Raw genomic sequence first — 16,039 nt, forward strand, 5'->3', positions numbered from 1 at the left:
CCAAAAACATAAAACCGAAGTGGTTAGCAAATCCAAAACATAGCAGCAAGCAAAAAAAAAGCAACAAAAACCACGCAACATTTTATGGAACAACAAAACCATTTGTGCAGCAAAAATGTTCAGCTCAGCGGATGTGGCCGCAGTGCGTCATGTGGTGCAACGCATATTGGTGCCATGTGTATTTGTGATCGGATTGCTGGGCAATTCTGTGAGCATTTACGTACTGACCAGGTGAGTACGAAAACAAAAAAAAAAAAAGAGAAAATCAAAAAATAAATGCATGCAAAAACGCATTAAAATATTTGAAAAATTCGCAGGAATAGGAAATGGCATTGCTGTGCAGCGCAGAATGCAAAACACAGATTTTTCGAATAATAATAAAAATGGTCAATATGAATTTTAATATTGAATGATAAATAATGAAATGCAACTTACCAGCTGTGCTAGTCAGGTTTAGTTGGTGTGCTTAGTGCTGTTGTGCTCTGGTCGTTTATTGCATATAAAAAAATTTAGATTTAGTTTTGTTGATAATTAAATTCAGGATTTTGTGACACAATAAATTATCCTGCTATACAATAAATGTGCTAAAAGAAAAAGAAAAACGATGAGAAAAAATCAGCAAAAACGCAATACAAATAATTCAAATTTTTTTTTAAGAAAAAAGAGCAATAACACAATCAACAAAAAAAAAAATTAAAAAATTCGATTTTGTAAAAAAATTTGCAAACAAATTTTATTTAAAGAAAACTTGTACTTTTTTCTTTTCTTCTTTCAATTTAAATTTTATAAAAATAAATGGCGGAAAAAATAACAAAAAAAAATAATAAACATTTTACTTATCAAAAAGATTGTGCATACGATTTTTAATTAAAGAAAATTGGTACGTTTTTCTTTTTTTTTAGCTGGCTTCAAAAAAGGAGGAATTGAATTGGAGGAGGCTATCAATTCATTGGAATATTTTGTTTTTTATGTATGTTACCGCATAACTTTGGACCACGTTAACCGATTTCGAAAACTCTGTTTTTAAAGGAAAGGTTTGTGCTTAGTGGTGGTCTAATACTAATTTGGTTAAGATCCCATCATTCGATCATGAAGAAATTAACGATATATTAAATTTTCATATGCAAGTTGAAGTCGGTTTTATTTTTTGCTTAGAAATTACTTGTCTTCTCTCTTCTTTCAAACAGAAATTAGGTAATTTTCAGTGAATTTTATAAAAAAAGCATGTGTATAATATTATAAATATAATTATTACATTAAATATGGGTGTTTCCATCGGAAGGTCCACCACGACAAAAAAAAAAAATAAAAATCTTATATCTAACGTATTTACGGGCCGGGCCGATTTGTCTGCTTTTTAAAATATATACTGGCTATGTAAGTAAAATCATGTTTGCGTAAAATGGTCTTCCTAGGTGGTGCCAAGGTCGAGATATTTCGAAAAACCGTATTTATGGTCCGATTTGGTTCGAATTTGGCGTATGTAGTTGATAGATTTCCAACAAATTCACCCTGAATTGGCGCTGAAGTCAAAATATAAAGTATATTCTACATAAAATACATGTTTTATTTGCGTTGAAAATTCATTTAAAAGCAATATTAACAAAAATATAACGATGGAAATTTATGTTACGTGACGCTACGTTGGTGTAAAACAAAAGAATTCCAAAATTTTATTTGGCGCTAAGGCGAAGCTAAAAGTAAATAAAAGTATACGTCACGTGACGTTTCACACTTGGGGTTGTACAAGAAAATTGAAACAAGTTGCATTAACTCTAAAAACAACTAGAATTGCTCCAAATCATATTAAAATAAGTTTCATGAAAATAGCCATCCACAATTCGCAGAGTTTTGCCATTTTGTAAGAAAAGAAAAAATCTACTTCCATTTTTTGTCACGTAACGACACTCTCTTTAAATGCTTATATTTCAGGACCAAGCAGTTCGATTGTTCTAATTTTTCGGTTAAATATAGAGCTAATTATGTGCTATACAATGGCCCAAAAAAAGTTAAAGAAAACAAATGGTATTCCTTGTTTGTATCACATTGAAACGTACGACTGTCACGTATGCGACGTATGGAAATACCCATATGTAAAATATATTGGCACTAAGGTAGACAATCTTATAAGAATAAAAACAAATAACAAGCGTAAAGCAAAATTCTAAATACGAATGTTTCTATTCTAAATTATTAAAATACTCAAAATCCTGTTGTATTGTTTGTTCAATAGCTTCCAGAGTGTAGGGGAATCAAAACCTTCGAAAATCATAAAACTAAATATTTTCTGAAAATTAAAAATTAAAAATTTAATTAAAAATTTAATAAATATATTTACTTTCTTTTAACGGAAAAAAGGACCAACAAGAAATTGCACGAATGTAGAACTTAAAAAACTGAATTTAAAATAAAATTAAACTTCATGATATTTTTTTAAATTTTTTAAACTTAAATTTTCTTTACAGTTTTGTTTTTTATTTTTGATAGACTAAACCAAGGCGAATTCATATAAGGTGCTGTTGTTTCATCAGCTCTAAGTAGCTGAATTTTTTTTGCAAATATTTTAATTAATACAATTGCATTAATTAAAAAAATGTGCATATACATATATGTATGCACTTTCAGCAACATCTTTTTAGGTGTGAAAACATTGAAACTAAAATGTTGGTAAATTTGTTTGCATTTTCAGAAAAAATAATTCAAAAAAACTATTCAGTCTAAAATGCGTGAGCTATTTATCCAGTTCTATATTTAAATATTAAAAAAAAAAATTGAAATCAAGCAGAAAACAAAACCGATTTCAAGCTTCATACAAAAATTTAGGAGTAACGTTGATTTATTCTCTTCAAAAAATAATTATAGAAATCTGTTCACGTGGTCCAAAGCTATGCATGGTTACATAAAAAAAAAAAAAATGATTCGACGAAGTGATAACCTCCTAATTTTTTTGAGGTTGGTTAAAAACAAGATTCTTCGGTTGAAAATAAATTTAAATTAAAAGTTTCAAAAGTATTTTGCGCAACTATGGGAAAAAGTATAAATATTATTTACTTATTTTGAAATGCTTAAGTTATTTATGTAAATTAAATTTTTTCTAATTTCTAATTTGAAGTCTCCTGAAGAGAATTCTACACTATTTCTACGAAAAGTTGGTTTTTCCTCATATTAAATACATGGAAAACTTTGAACGCTTTGAGCACTCCCTAAATATTTTTTGATTTCAAAATAAAAAAATAGGGGTATATTTTTTTGGTGTAGAACAATCCTAGGGGGTGGCGGCATTAAAATTCCGACCATACTTTTTCACATGCATTTTTACACCACCCTTATATACATACAATACATATCTAAACATAGTATAAAGGAGATTTTCTCTAATATACTCTGGACCTGCCTAAAAAGCCATAAGATCCGCACCGTTCGTTGGATTGCAAAAAATGAGGTGTCAAATGAAATCGCTTGGCCTCTAGAAAAGCGCAAATGTCTTTATTTTTTTGAATAGGGTTGCCACCTGTTAGGTAAAATTACTATATTCACCGTCACCGTCAAATGAAAAGACTTAGCCTCTAGATCTGTAATAATGTATTATTTCTCTGAGTAGAGTTGCCACTTGTTTAAAAACTATAAGATCTTCACCGTTCGCTGGATAAAAAAGTGAGATACCAAATGAAAGTGTATGGCCTTGGCATGTACAAAAACTTTAATTTTTTTGAATAGGTTTGCCATCTATTTAAAAATAACCCCATTTTTATTAATTAGATACATCAGATTTTCACAGTTCATTCGATTAAAAAAAAACAAGTGAAAGTATATGATCCTCAGATGTGCAATGCTTTATTTTTTTGTAGTGGGGTTGCCACCTATTTAAAAATTACAACCTTACATATAACATTATGTATACATATAATATGTGAAGACATTTTTTATTAATTACATCAGATTTGCGCAGTTCATTCATTAAAAAGAATTAGTTCTCAAATGAAAGGACTTGGCCATTAGGTGTGCAATAAGGCTGTATTTTTTATAGGGTTGCCACGTGCTTATATACACATTCAGCGCGTAGCGAAGCCTCGGCTAGTAACTAATATTGAACTGTATTTTTTTTGGAATAATTCTATTAATTATTCAAATTTTTCTTTTTTTTTTAATTTCTTTAGAAAACGCATGCGGTGTACAACAAATATTTACCTCACCGCCCTCGCCATCACAGATATTATTTACCTCACCATGGCATTGCTGTTATCACTCAAACATTATGACTATGTGCAGCGTCAAGTGGAAATTTATTGGAAATGCTATGGCTATGTGGTGTGGCTATGCGATGCTTGTGGTAAGTGCAGAGTCGTGGGTAATTGCTGTATTAAAGAGAAGAACGATAGGATTTGAGACTGTAAAAGGTACCTATGTACATACATAACTGCAATTTCGGTGTCTCTAAAATTTGATACATTGGTGAAAAATCTCACTAAAAAATTTTAAGTGTGATTAAGTTATGCTTCGAGTAATGCAGTTAAGCGCGGCCTACTTAAAAATCGTTTGCATCGAAGCAATTTCATTAGCATTCAGTTAAAAATAGTTACAACAAAGCGACTGCCATTGAGACTTAATCAAAGAAACAACCTTCAAGCCGTTTGGCCATCCAACTTCACCACTACGCACACATTTTGCATTGTAATTCAATCAGCATCACGTTCGAATTGATTCGAGGCGCTGAAAACCAATTTGAGTTACTCCCGTCACTCATTTGCCTACTATGGGTTTTTCTTTTTCTTCTTCTTTAATACAGCTTATCCACGTAGTTGCAGTGTCTTAATACCTTAATATGCTTTGCTTTTTTTTCCGCCATCACTTTCTCTCTCTCTCTCTCTTTCGCTATTTTTCTTCTCGGCATTTCGTCTTGGCTCCATTGCAACGAATGGCAACGTATCAACTGACATTGTTTTTGTCAATGCCACTATGCCCGCTGTTGATGTTGTTATTGTTGTTGTTATTACAGCGTATATTTCCATTTACATTGCTGTGTGTTTTACGATCGAACGATTTATTGCGATACGTTACCCGCTTAAACGACAGACATTCTGCACAGAATCGCTGGCTAAGAGCGTCATCACAGGTGAGTATGAATGTGAGCGTGTGTGCCGATGTGTATGCGTGTTGTTTAGTGCACGTTAGTGATGTGCTTTTGATAGTGAGGAGTGAAAAATAAGTTAATAATCGATAGCTTTAGCCATAAACAGTAAGCGATGAAATTGACTAAGTGTAGATATTTTTTGGATAAGTTTAAACTAGATATCGTATGTAGTCTCTTATCGAAATAGATAATTGATTAATCGACATATGTAAATCGATAAATTGTTTAAGGTTTTCTAAATATAGATATACTAGTTTATCGAAATATACGATCGGTTCAATGATAAAAAATAATCGATAACTTTCTAAATATAAATACATAAGTTTATCTAGATATATAAAAAATTAATTGACAAAATTATGCGTAAATTTCCTAATATTTTTGTTAAAATTGATTTTTAATAAATTTTTAGCTTTTAATTAAAACTGATTAAAGAATTCGATAGAAAAGTTATTAATCGATATGGAAATTAATTAATAGATTTCTTGAAGTGTTTATAAATATAAATATGCCCGTTTATCGATAAACATTATTTATCTATTGATTCTTTTACAAATTGCGATGAGTCGACTTTTATGAATACTTAACCAAAATTTTCAAAATATTGTCTATCAACCCTTTTGTATGAAAACTTTTAAATCAACTTTGATTTTATTAAACCTTTTTCCTTAAAATCATATTAAAGTAGCTTATAATCGATATCAAGCATTATTCAAACAATAAACTAGTCTCATAAAAATTAAGAATTCTACAATTCTACAATTCTTGGTAGGTACATAAATAATTCCATTTATTGCAATACGTTTCTCGATAAACGCTTTGGTTTGAAACTCTTATTGTATTGAATTTGTAACAAATAGCATACAAATTTAGTTAATGTCTTACAGTACATTTATTACATATCGATATTTTATCGATTATTATCTGCATTGACAACATTTTTTAAAAGGAAATCTTACAAGTGTTAATTAAATCTACGCCCAAGTATTGATTTTTAAGTTTCAACAAATCGAAAACTTTCTACTAATTGATCGACAGGTTTTATTTTATTTTTTTAAGTGGTGCTAAATACTTTCTTTTAATTTTTTACAAACTAATTCTGTTTGCTATATCGCTATTTTTTCAATAAGTAGAGTGTTATCGATAAATGGATATGTATATCGGTCGATAACTTAATGTGTATTGTTTTTGTTATTAAAATCATGAGAATGGTATTAAATTTTAATATTCCATGATATCCTGGATTTCAAAAGTCGATTTTTATCGATCTCTTACACAAACCAAAGTCTCGATTTTATTCAGGTAAGAAAAGATCAATAACTGATGTGTAAATCGATAACTTCTTGATAAACTTTTCAATGTTTTTGAATTTTGCATACATATTTATATTATTTCTGGATCACTTATTGTTTTGAAGTTTTTATTAAAATCTTCCAAGTTGTTTTTTAATTTCACGGATGAAACGAAGAAAAACTTAAATAATCGATCGCCAATTTTAATTGTTTTTAATTTTGTATTTACCTTGTTTATGTTGGGTTCTGCTAATTTCTTTAAAGTTTGAGATATATATGTAGGTAATATATACTAAAATTTATATCTTTCCAAAATATCGATTGATAATTGTTATTCTGCTCAATAACTTTTTCAGGTCAATCTTTTTTTTTTTTAATTTACATCCACTTTTGCTTTATATGAGTCAATAATTATATTTTTCGATAAATCTGTAGTTATCATTAATCGATAAATATGTTAATATCGATAATTTTATTGATATTAAGATTCAGAATTTTTTGCAATCGATGTAAGTCTTAAAAATTATCGAGTTTTTATCGATATATATTCTTCATCTAAACTATTGCAATATTAATCGATTAATTGCCGGTCACTCATCACTACAATATTTCGCTGAAACAACAATGTGTTCTGTGCGTTGGCATGCGTGTGAATATATGTACATATTTTCGTGCTCTATACGTATGTATATCAACTGTGAAATGGGAAAAGGATCAACAACAAGCTATGTATACTGAGTATCATAATTAAAGCAACACTAAATATACAGCTGCGTATGAGGTTCTTACAAAGTAGCCTAACTTGTGTGCTTTCTGCACTTTCAAAAACAATATGTGGCTGTTCGATTGCTGTTGTTCGTCTTTTTTACCTTCACACTGCTGAAAATTTTCATAAAATTTTTTCACATTTTTACCTTTCCACCTTCTTACATACATATCTACACCGCAATTGCATCATGCGTTTCATGCTATGGCCTTATTCATCCATTTACGCAACATGCCTTGTGAAAAATACCCAAAAACAACAATAAATGGAAAACACAAGGAGTCGTCCTCTTCTGCCTGTTCTCCACAATTTCGACAGCTTTCGAACATCAGTATCGCATCACTAAGAAATCAATTGATATCCATGGCAGCGCATGTAATATAACCCTAGCGAATGCGCCCGACCGCCTATCATTGCTACAACTGAATTACAATGAAAGCGTACGCCAGCAACAACAGCAACAGCGTCGACAAAAGGACCAACAAGATGGCGAACAAAATTTACCTGTGCAACATTATATGCCAACAATGCCAACGTCAATAGCGACGCCATACATCGATATCGAGGGAAGTGGTGGCGGTCAGGCTGTTGCGGATGAACGCACAGAGCAACGTAGTTGGCAGACACGGTCGTTGGATTCCACAATTGGGGCAGTAGCGAACAAAGAGGACAATTTGAACAGCCGCAGTAGCAGCAGCAGCAGCCGAAGTAGGAATAATGAAGAAACAGGCAACAGAGATGGAGACGAAGGCAATGCGTGGAAGCTAAAACCGGATGTAATATTGCGTCGTTTGAAACGTAAAGCGGAAGGCGGGTCCAAGCATGCAGCTGGGGCCACCATCACAGCGACGACACCATTGCCATTAACCGCCTTGCCGCACACACCGCTACTTTCTCTTGCTACACCTCTGCCAATAGCGCTAACAACTGGGGATGCGGTAACGCTTGAATGGTCCGAACTGGCAGCGGTAGGAACAACAGCAACGGCAGCATCGACGGCATCAGCAATCGGACCGAGTGGCACGCAAGTGAAAGGTGAGTAATATGGGTACTTTGGCGGGCACTGAGGGTAAGTTTGTATGAGTGGGGCAAAACGAAGACCAGTGGGTTGAAGGGGAGAGATCGAAGCTAAATACTACCAATGTGAGTTGTATAAATGCGTTTGTGCTGTAGTTGTTTTCGAAATGGTGTCATCGAGAGCTTAAAGCGGAGTTTTGCCGCTTGAATGGCTAACAGCGATTGAGTAGTATGGCTGAATGCTAGTATGAACTTGTAAAACACTCTTGATGCTGAGGTAAACGAGAAATAGTGCGTGCAGCTTCGAAGATGAGATTGGCTTATTGAACGGAGATGTCAAATCGGGAAATTTGCTTCAGAGAAAGAGTAAATATTTATAATGGAAAGAACCTTATCTATTTCTGCCGCTACTGTGTCCCGAGTGCGTCTGTTGGAACTTTGCCGTTGGCTAAGCGCCAGCTCTCGATTCTTACAGGTGTACTGACCGCACATTGTCCTATAGGAACGCACGCGGTGCGACTCAAGATCGTCACGGATCCCTATTGCCGCAGCTGTCTGGAAGACGAGGTGGAATCATCTCAGCACTTCCTCCACAGCCACCCGTCTTTCGTTAGATTAAGGTTTAAGCAACTCGGTGCGCATTTCATCAACACTCCCAAGGGGCCCTCCGGAGTGGACATCAGCTGTCTGCGGAACTTTTTTGTGAGCACCCAGCGCTTCTCTTATTTTCAACACAGTTACCGTTCTAAGAATTTGTGTAATTTGGTATCACAATGGACAATTAAATGTCTAAGTGAGTCCCCTTCGTGGGTCTGCCACTATAACCTAACCTAACCTAGGTAGGGAAACATGAAGAAATATCCGACGATGTTTGAAGCACGAGTGATATTCAACGGATTATTTTCAGACTCGGATTTCGGCCAAGCGCAATGCAGTGAATAGCAACCGGAACTGATTTGCAAAGCGTACCTTTGAAGAATTTCACTTCCCATTCAACTTTGAGAACTTCTTTACTTTTATAAGATTCTAATGGTAGCCTTCTTATTTAAGGCCTTATTCTGTATCACGAACGATAGGCAAAACGAACGATTCGTCTGCAGACGACAACCTCTCAGATAGTGATTTTAAACTCTATCGGTCGTTTTCATCTTGCTTTTCATACATTACGTTGCAATGGTCTCGGTTGCGTTTAAAACGGCTAAAATTATGCCGCCGGACAAATTTTTGAAGCATTCCTCTGCAGACGAATCGTTCGTGTTGCCTATCGTTCGTGATACAGAATAAGGCTGTTAGAGTTTCTCATGTTTAAGATACTATCCCTCATACAATTAACAAAATATCTTCTCTCTTCACAAAATTTGAAAATTGCCTGCACACCGCAGGACATTGGACAGGTATCCGAGGTATATCCGAGGTATAAACAAAAAGTAAAATCATATGGTACCGGTTCAATGTGATTTGCTTCTTACAGAATATTTAACGTGGAATGCTTAAAAAAAAGTGAAATTTCTTTTAGAAATTTGAACAATAATCATTACCATCTAATTTCGGTTCATACTCATAAATATTTACCAAGTTTTTCTACGCAAAATTATTAATTCAGAAACCATCTGCATATGTGCTCCCCCCATGTCACCAGCCCACTTTTTCCGAGATAAACCGAGTCTAGTATCCGATCAATAAACGTGCTCCATTGAAGGAACATATGTATGTACGTAGTGGAAAACGATGTCGACTACCTCGGAAAAATTTCCAATATTGTCTTGTCTTGCTTGCCGCTGTAACCGCCTAAGCGATTTTGGTATAGGACTTGGCTTAAAATAGATACGGAACACATAAGTCATATATTCGTGTTCCCAAGAAGATTATTTTACTACATATCCCACGCAGAGGAACCGTTTACTTGCAGGAATAATCGAACTCCTCGAACAGATGTCTAAACTAAAGATATATATTTTGGTATATATTCTTGTGGCAATCAGTTGGCTAGGAAGTTCAGAACTCCAACCTCACCTCGAAAAATTCAGGATTGCACACTGGACTGGTACACTGATGGCTCGAAAAACCCAGAAGGAGTAGGAACTAGAGTCCTTGAGCCCAGAATCAGAATATCTGTTCGTATGGGGAAATATCCGAGCATCTTCCAAGCAGAAGTCTATGCCATCTATCTATGTGCGGAGACATTAATGAGTAGAGGGTACAGAGGGAAATAGAGGGTCATAGGGGAATAGAGGGTAATGAGCCATTCGCAGCCATTACTACAGTTGGCCCAGAGCCCGTCCTGGGAGAAGGTCCCAATACTATAAAGGAGGAGCTTAGGAGAGAGATGAACACACTAAGGGATATAAACTGGCGGATTTCAGGAGGGATGCGTTTGTTGTTGTTATCACACATATTGAAGTTGGCTCAGCCAGATTCTCTCCCCTTCAAACTTTTTCTCCGTTACAGACAGATTGACTGTTGAAATTTTAGCTGCTGCAAAATATAGGTACATTTTTCTGGGCAGTGTTATGACGAAATTCTGTAAACTCGAATTCTTCGCCTTTAATTAATTTCTTCTTTTCTCTTATACAGCTTCTGCAGGCTCACTTTTAAAAGGAGCTGTCTTAAAAGCAGCCAATAGAAACATTCCTAGCATCATTGTAAGCTATCTACCCTTGGATAGACACTCCGAACATTTGTTCGATACAGAGTTTTTGATGAGCGCTGGAATTTCCCTTGGAAGCGAGCAGTCCGTTAATGAAAAGGATGAAGAACCCAAGAAAGAGCAACTAATTGCTGATTACAATGGTGTGGATGAGGAATGGACGCAACAAACGCAAACCAAAGATCAAGCAGCAACGAAACAGAATGCCGAAGCGGTCTTCTTCAATATAACGGACTATTGCGAGGATGTGAGTTAAATTTTAATTTTAATTTTACCCTAAAATTATCGACCGCTTTTAGGTGACCTACTATCAAAACAGCCTATCGAGCTTGGGCGAGAATGCGCTCTATACACGCCTGTGGTATTTTTTCACACTTTTCATTTTCGTTCTGATACCACTATGCCTGCTGGCCACCTTCAATTGCTTCCTGATAATGCTTGTGCGACGTTCGAAGAATTTACGCGGCGAAATGACAAATGCGAATAGTATACGACGTTCGCGCATGAGCAGCAGCAGCAAAGCGGTGAGTGTATACGTTTTTTGGGATTTATTTGTTTTATTTTTTTTGGCGCCAGCAAGTATTTTAATTTCCTGCCTACCCCACAGCCACGCAAAGCGCACAGCTCATCCGTTTCGCAGGAGAATCGCATCACTGTTACGCTGATCGCTGTCGTTTTGCTCTTCATCGTTTGCCAACTGCCTTGGGCTATATATTTAATTGTTTCGGAGAATGTCGATATCGATAACAATGTGCAAGCGATAATTGGTAATATTTTCAATTTTCTTGCTGCCATCAATGCGGCTGCGAATTTTTTCCTCTACTGCGTACTCTCGGACAAGTATCGGAAGACGGTCCGCGAGCTGATAACTGGCTATAAATATCGCGCGTATGCGCGCAATACCAGCGCCACGGCGAGCCTCTACACGAGTACGCATGCGTCACAGGCGTTGAATGGCAGTCGACGTTATCGACCGACGTCGACGTCGTTAATCGTGAAGTAAGCGTTGAAGTTAAAATTGTATGCTGTTTATAGTTGAATTTTGTGTGCTATATGTTGTTGTCTCTGAGTGCCTCGATCGTTGAGTTTAACTCGTTATCTATAGCTTAGAATTATTTAGTTATACAAGTATGAAATTTAAAAGCAAATATATTTTGCGCTGGCTAAGTATTGTATTTAAGTTAAGCGATTAGTTGTTATTAATTACGTGCCTAAGAAAATGAGTCGAAATTTATTATAATTTTTGGTAATTTTAGAAATTTTTTTGATAATACATATTATTCAGAATGTATTAAAATACAAATAAATTTATATAAGCATTACTTGTATTTTTTATTGCATAAGTCAAAAAAGTGTGTTGTTTTGAAAACATAATAATTTTAAATAAAAAGTTAATAATAAAAATATATACCGAAAATATATCTAAACAAAAAGTCCATTCATCTAATTTTTTTTTATTTCAATTTATTTATATATGCATATGTACATTAGGGTGTATCATTCTTCATAGCCAGCGGTATGATAATATTTATTATATTTTAAGACTTTCGCCAAATTTTTTTGGAAAAATATTAAGACTTACGTGAGCTGGACCCAATTGAAAATCCTACAAAAATCGAGTTTTCGTATACACAAATAAAATTAGTTTTTGAAAAGAGAGAAGAGATAAAAGGTCTGCATAAAAATATTTAAACATTTTATTACGGAATCAGAAAAATTAGATTTTCGGAGGTAGCCCACGTGAATCTTAATAATTGTCCGAAATATTTTGGCGGAAGACTTAATATATAACAAATTTTATAATTCTGTTGAAATACTGCACCCTAATGCACATACGTTCTACTAATATTATAGTTGTGAAAGTTTGTGAGTGAGTGTGTGAGTAGGCTTGCTGCACTTTCACAATAAACAGCTGTACGTATTTTAGTGAAATTTTGCAAATAGATAGGTTATAACCTGGATTAACATAGGATATTTTTTGGAGAGTGTTGCCACCGTTTGCAAAAGTTAAAATCAAAATAAGTTAAATAAAATATTACAATAGTGCGGGTGTCGAACGAAAGGGATTCAAACACGATTAATTTCCAATTTTTTTTTCAAAAGGGTTGCCACCTGTTCGAAAAGTTTGAAACCTATTTTACTAACAAATTTAATCAAATTTTTTAATATGAATACCAAACGAGAGAGAAAGCTGTTTTCTCGAAAATATTTTTGGGGAGGGTTGCCACCTATTTAGAAATTCATACTCAGTATAGTTAAAAAAGTCAAACGAAATATTTTAATAAGGCAATCGAGCGAGAGCGTTTTAAGAAAGCTTAATTTTGAAAATATTTTAGAAGATGGTTGCCACCTGTTAAAAATTCAAATCAATGCATATTTGAGGGGGTGTGATCTGATATAGAATATCTGAGTGTATTTGCATTCCTCTAGGCACAGCCAGTCTGATTTACACACAATTAATTTTTCATTTCTCTTATTTTACTATCTTCTTCTTTACTATTTTCCAAATAAGTTTTTGCTCACTTTCTTTTCGATTTGGCAGACATGTCGTCGGGACATGTTTAGTATATGCACGTGATTCGCCTGAATCATTCAAAAATCATAAAAAAGAAATGATACATTAAAAAAAGACCACGAGTCGCCGAAGTCAGCGCTGTGCAGCTGCTGCAGGCCAAAATGTCAGCGTGGTCAATGAACTTCATAACTTTCTCGTCTTCAACAACGAAAAAAAAGAAGAACAGAAACTGTCGCAGATTTTTTTTTAACTACCAACTTGTTTACATACAACAAAAACAAAATTTGATTACAAAGAGCAGTGAGTAAGGGTGTAAGGAATGTGAGTTGAAAAGGCATAAAAATGAGTGGTAAATATTTAGTAACATTATGAAAAGTGAGTAGTATTAGATTGGGTAATGAAATGTAAAAGAATATGCAACATGTGAACTAAAGGGAGTAATTAAAATCCGAGTACCCAAAAGGGTAGCAGTTTAATGTAAACTCTTCGCGAAGATTAAAAGCAGAAGTACAACTATTTCAGTAAGTTTATTGTATAAATTATAAGCAAACAGTATATAGTAGAAAAATATATGAAAACAGTAGTAGATTTAAACCCTTTTTTTTTGGTTTACAGAAAAAGTAGGAAAACTATAACGGTAAGATATGCATATACGTTTTGTTCTTTTTACATTTTGCTTGGTAGTACTGAAAGAAGCCGAAAGTAAAAACTGATTGAGTACATGTATAACTTTCGTTTAAAAAAAGCAAGCAGACAAAAACAAGAAAAAAGTAGTGAAAATAAAAGTATACTTTTTTCAAAAATATTAAAAAAAAACTCAGAGAGAAAAAGCATAAAAACTGTACTAAAAGTGACAGTTCAAAACGTAGTACAAGTAGTACTATTTTCTTTTGAAATTTAAGAAAAGTAAAGGGCTTAGAACAAAAACGCTTTAGAGATGTACTAAAACTTTTAAAATAAATAAATAGTAGAAATAGCACTGGATAGTTTTTAAATGTAAAAAAGTAGCCCAAAGGGGAAAAAATCTTAATAATTAGGCTACATGCTGCAATTGAAAAGGTAGTAGAAAAAGGTGTCGAACTTTTTTTTAGATAAATAATAACAAAATGTTATTAAATACGTTGAGATATTAGCTCTCACAGATGTACATATGTGGAAAATAAATAAAATTAAAGGCAGCAGAAAAAGATATAAACTTCTTTGAAAATTTGTGATTGAAATTCGCAACACGTACTAGGGAGGGTCGCTCAAGCTCAAGCTCAAGAGTTTGTATTGAAAATCGAGTCGGAGCTTAAGCTCACTTTTTATGCATGAGGCCCATTGTGTTAGCAATTAGGTAGGCACATTGAAAAATAAAACAGAGTAGAAAGAAGTAAGATGCAAAAAATTAGCAGTAGAAATTTTAGTACGAAAAGTAGTGGATTTTATTTAAAAAATTTGTGAAAATAAAGTTTAAATTTTTTTAGAAAATATAACATTTTTATAGTGAGTGGTAAATTCAAGCAATGGTGGTGGGATGTGCCAGAAAATACAAATAGTTTGAAAAAGTAATTTCAAGAAAGCGGATAAAGGCACACACTGCCGTAAGAGATAACGAAAATGCTCAACAATGAAAAATGGTATACGATTAGCTGAGTCATCTATAGAAAGGAGGGGTACGCGTATAAATGAAAAAAAAAAACTAGATTATAGTTTTATACAAATATGTAATAAAAAATATTTGTAGAAAGGAGAATAAAAAAGTAGTAGTTTTTTAAGCTTATGCAATTAAATAATAAGTATACAACTTAAAGTCGAAAAAGGAACTGAAGGAGTTTGAAAACGGATATCTCAAAATGGTTCAGGTATACGTTTGGCTAAGCAATCAACAGACAGCACGGAAAGAATAAGAAAGAAGTAGGAATTTTTTGAAAGTTTTGGGATAGTAATAAAAATTTTAATAATTTGATATGAATTAGCGAATTTTTTCTGACAAGCCAAGCCAAAATAACTGTAAAGTTAAATAAAAAAACACTGCACGTGTATGTAAAGTTGTTAAGGTCCCTTAAAATGATATAAAAACATTTGGGTAAGCTTTCATCTGACAGCAGGGTGCAAAACAGTAAAAATATAAATGTATATTAATTTTTGGAATGTGTACTAAAAATAGTAGTATACAGCGTAGTAGTTGTTTTTGAAATTCAACTAAAATATTGTAAGAAATATTAACAACTTGAAATCGCTTGTATCGAAAAAATAAAAGAAATATACAAATAAACAAATTTATGTTAATACAGGAAATAAGCTATTCTACGTGCGAAACTTCAAGCAAATCAGACCATAAAAGTATTCTATTTGTTAAACCGGACAAAAAGCCATCAGCACGCCAAATTTTACTCCCGTCGGTTTATCCGTTTTTGCGTGATTAAGTAACAAACACCTAAACAAGATAACAAGAAATAATAAAAATAATAGCAGAAATTTCTATAAATATAGCATAGGCATTAAAATGGGTATATAAAAGGAGTTTAAAATGTTAAAGAGGAAACAATAAAATTAGTAGTAGAAAGTGCAAAGAAGTAGTAGCATATTTTTTGTGAAATTTTTTGAAAAGTACTGTTTTATGTTTATTTTAAAATATATTGGACCATATCTACATTTAATCACTTCTGCTACCATTTGCGCAGTGTTC

The 16,039-nt window shown here is 33.4% G+C and overlaps 1 protein-coding gene across 1 annotated transcript; it reads left to right on the forward strand.

Annotated features, from left to right (window-relative positions):
* Positions 1-7: 7 nt before the first annotated feature.
* Positions 8-12,154, forward strand: LOC118754710 (the record flags this gene model as incomplete). Its single annotated transcript, XM_036489597.1, is given in 7 exon segments — positions 8-231; positions 4,158-4,330; positions 4,997-5,113; positions 7,469-8,224; positions 10,781-11,100; positions 11,153-11,377; positions 11,461-12,154. Coding segments are annotated over 7 exon segments (2,103 nt in total). The 5' UTR covers positions 8-115.
* Between the last annotated feature and the right edge of the window lie 3,885 nt (positions 12,155-16,039).

Source organism: Rhagoletis pomonella, unplaced genomic scaffold (genome assembly GCF_013731165.1).
Source record: "Rhagoletis pomonella isolate Grant_MI unplaced genomic scaffold, Rhpom_1.0 Rhpom_scaffold_04442, whole genome shotgun sequence".
NCBI classification, from domain to species: domain Eukaryota; kingdom Metazoa; phylum Arthropoda; class Insecta; order Diptera; family Tephritidae; genus Rhagoletis; species Rhagoletis pomonella.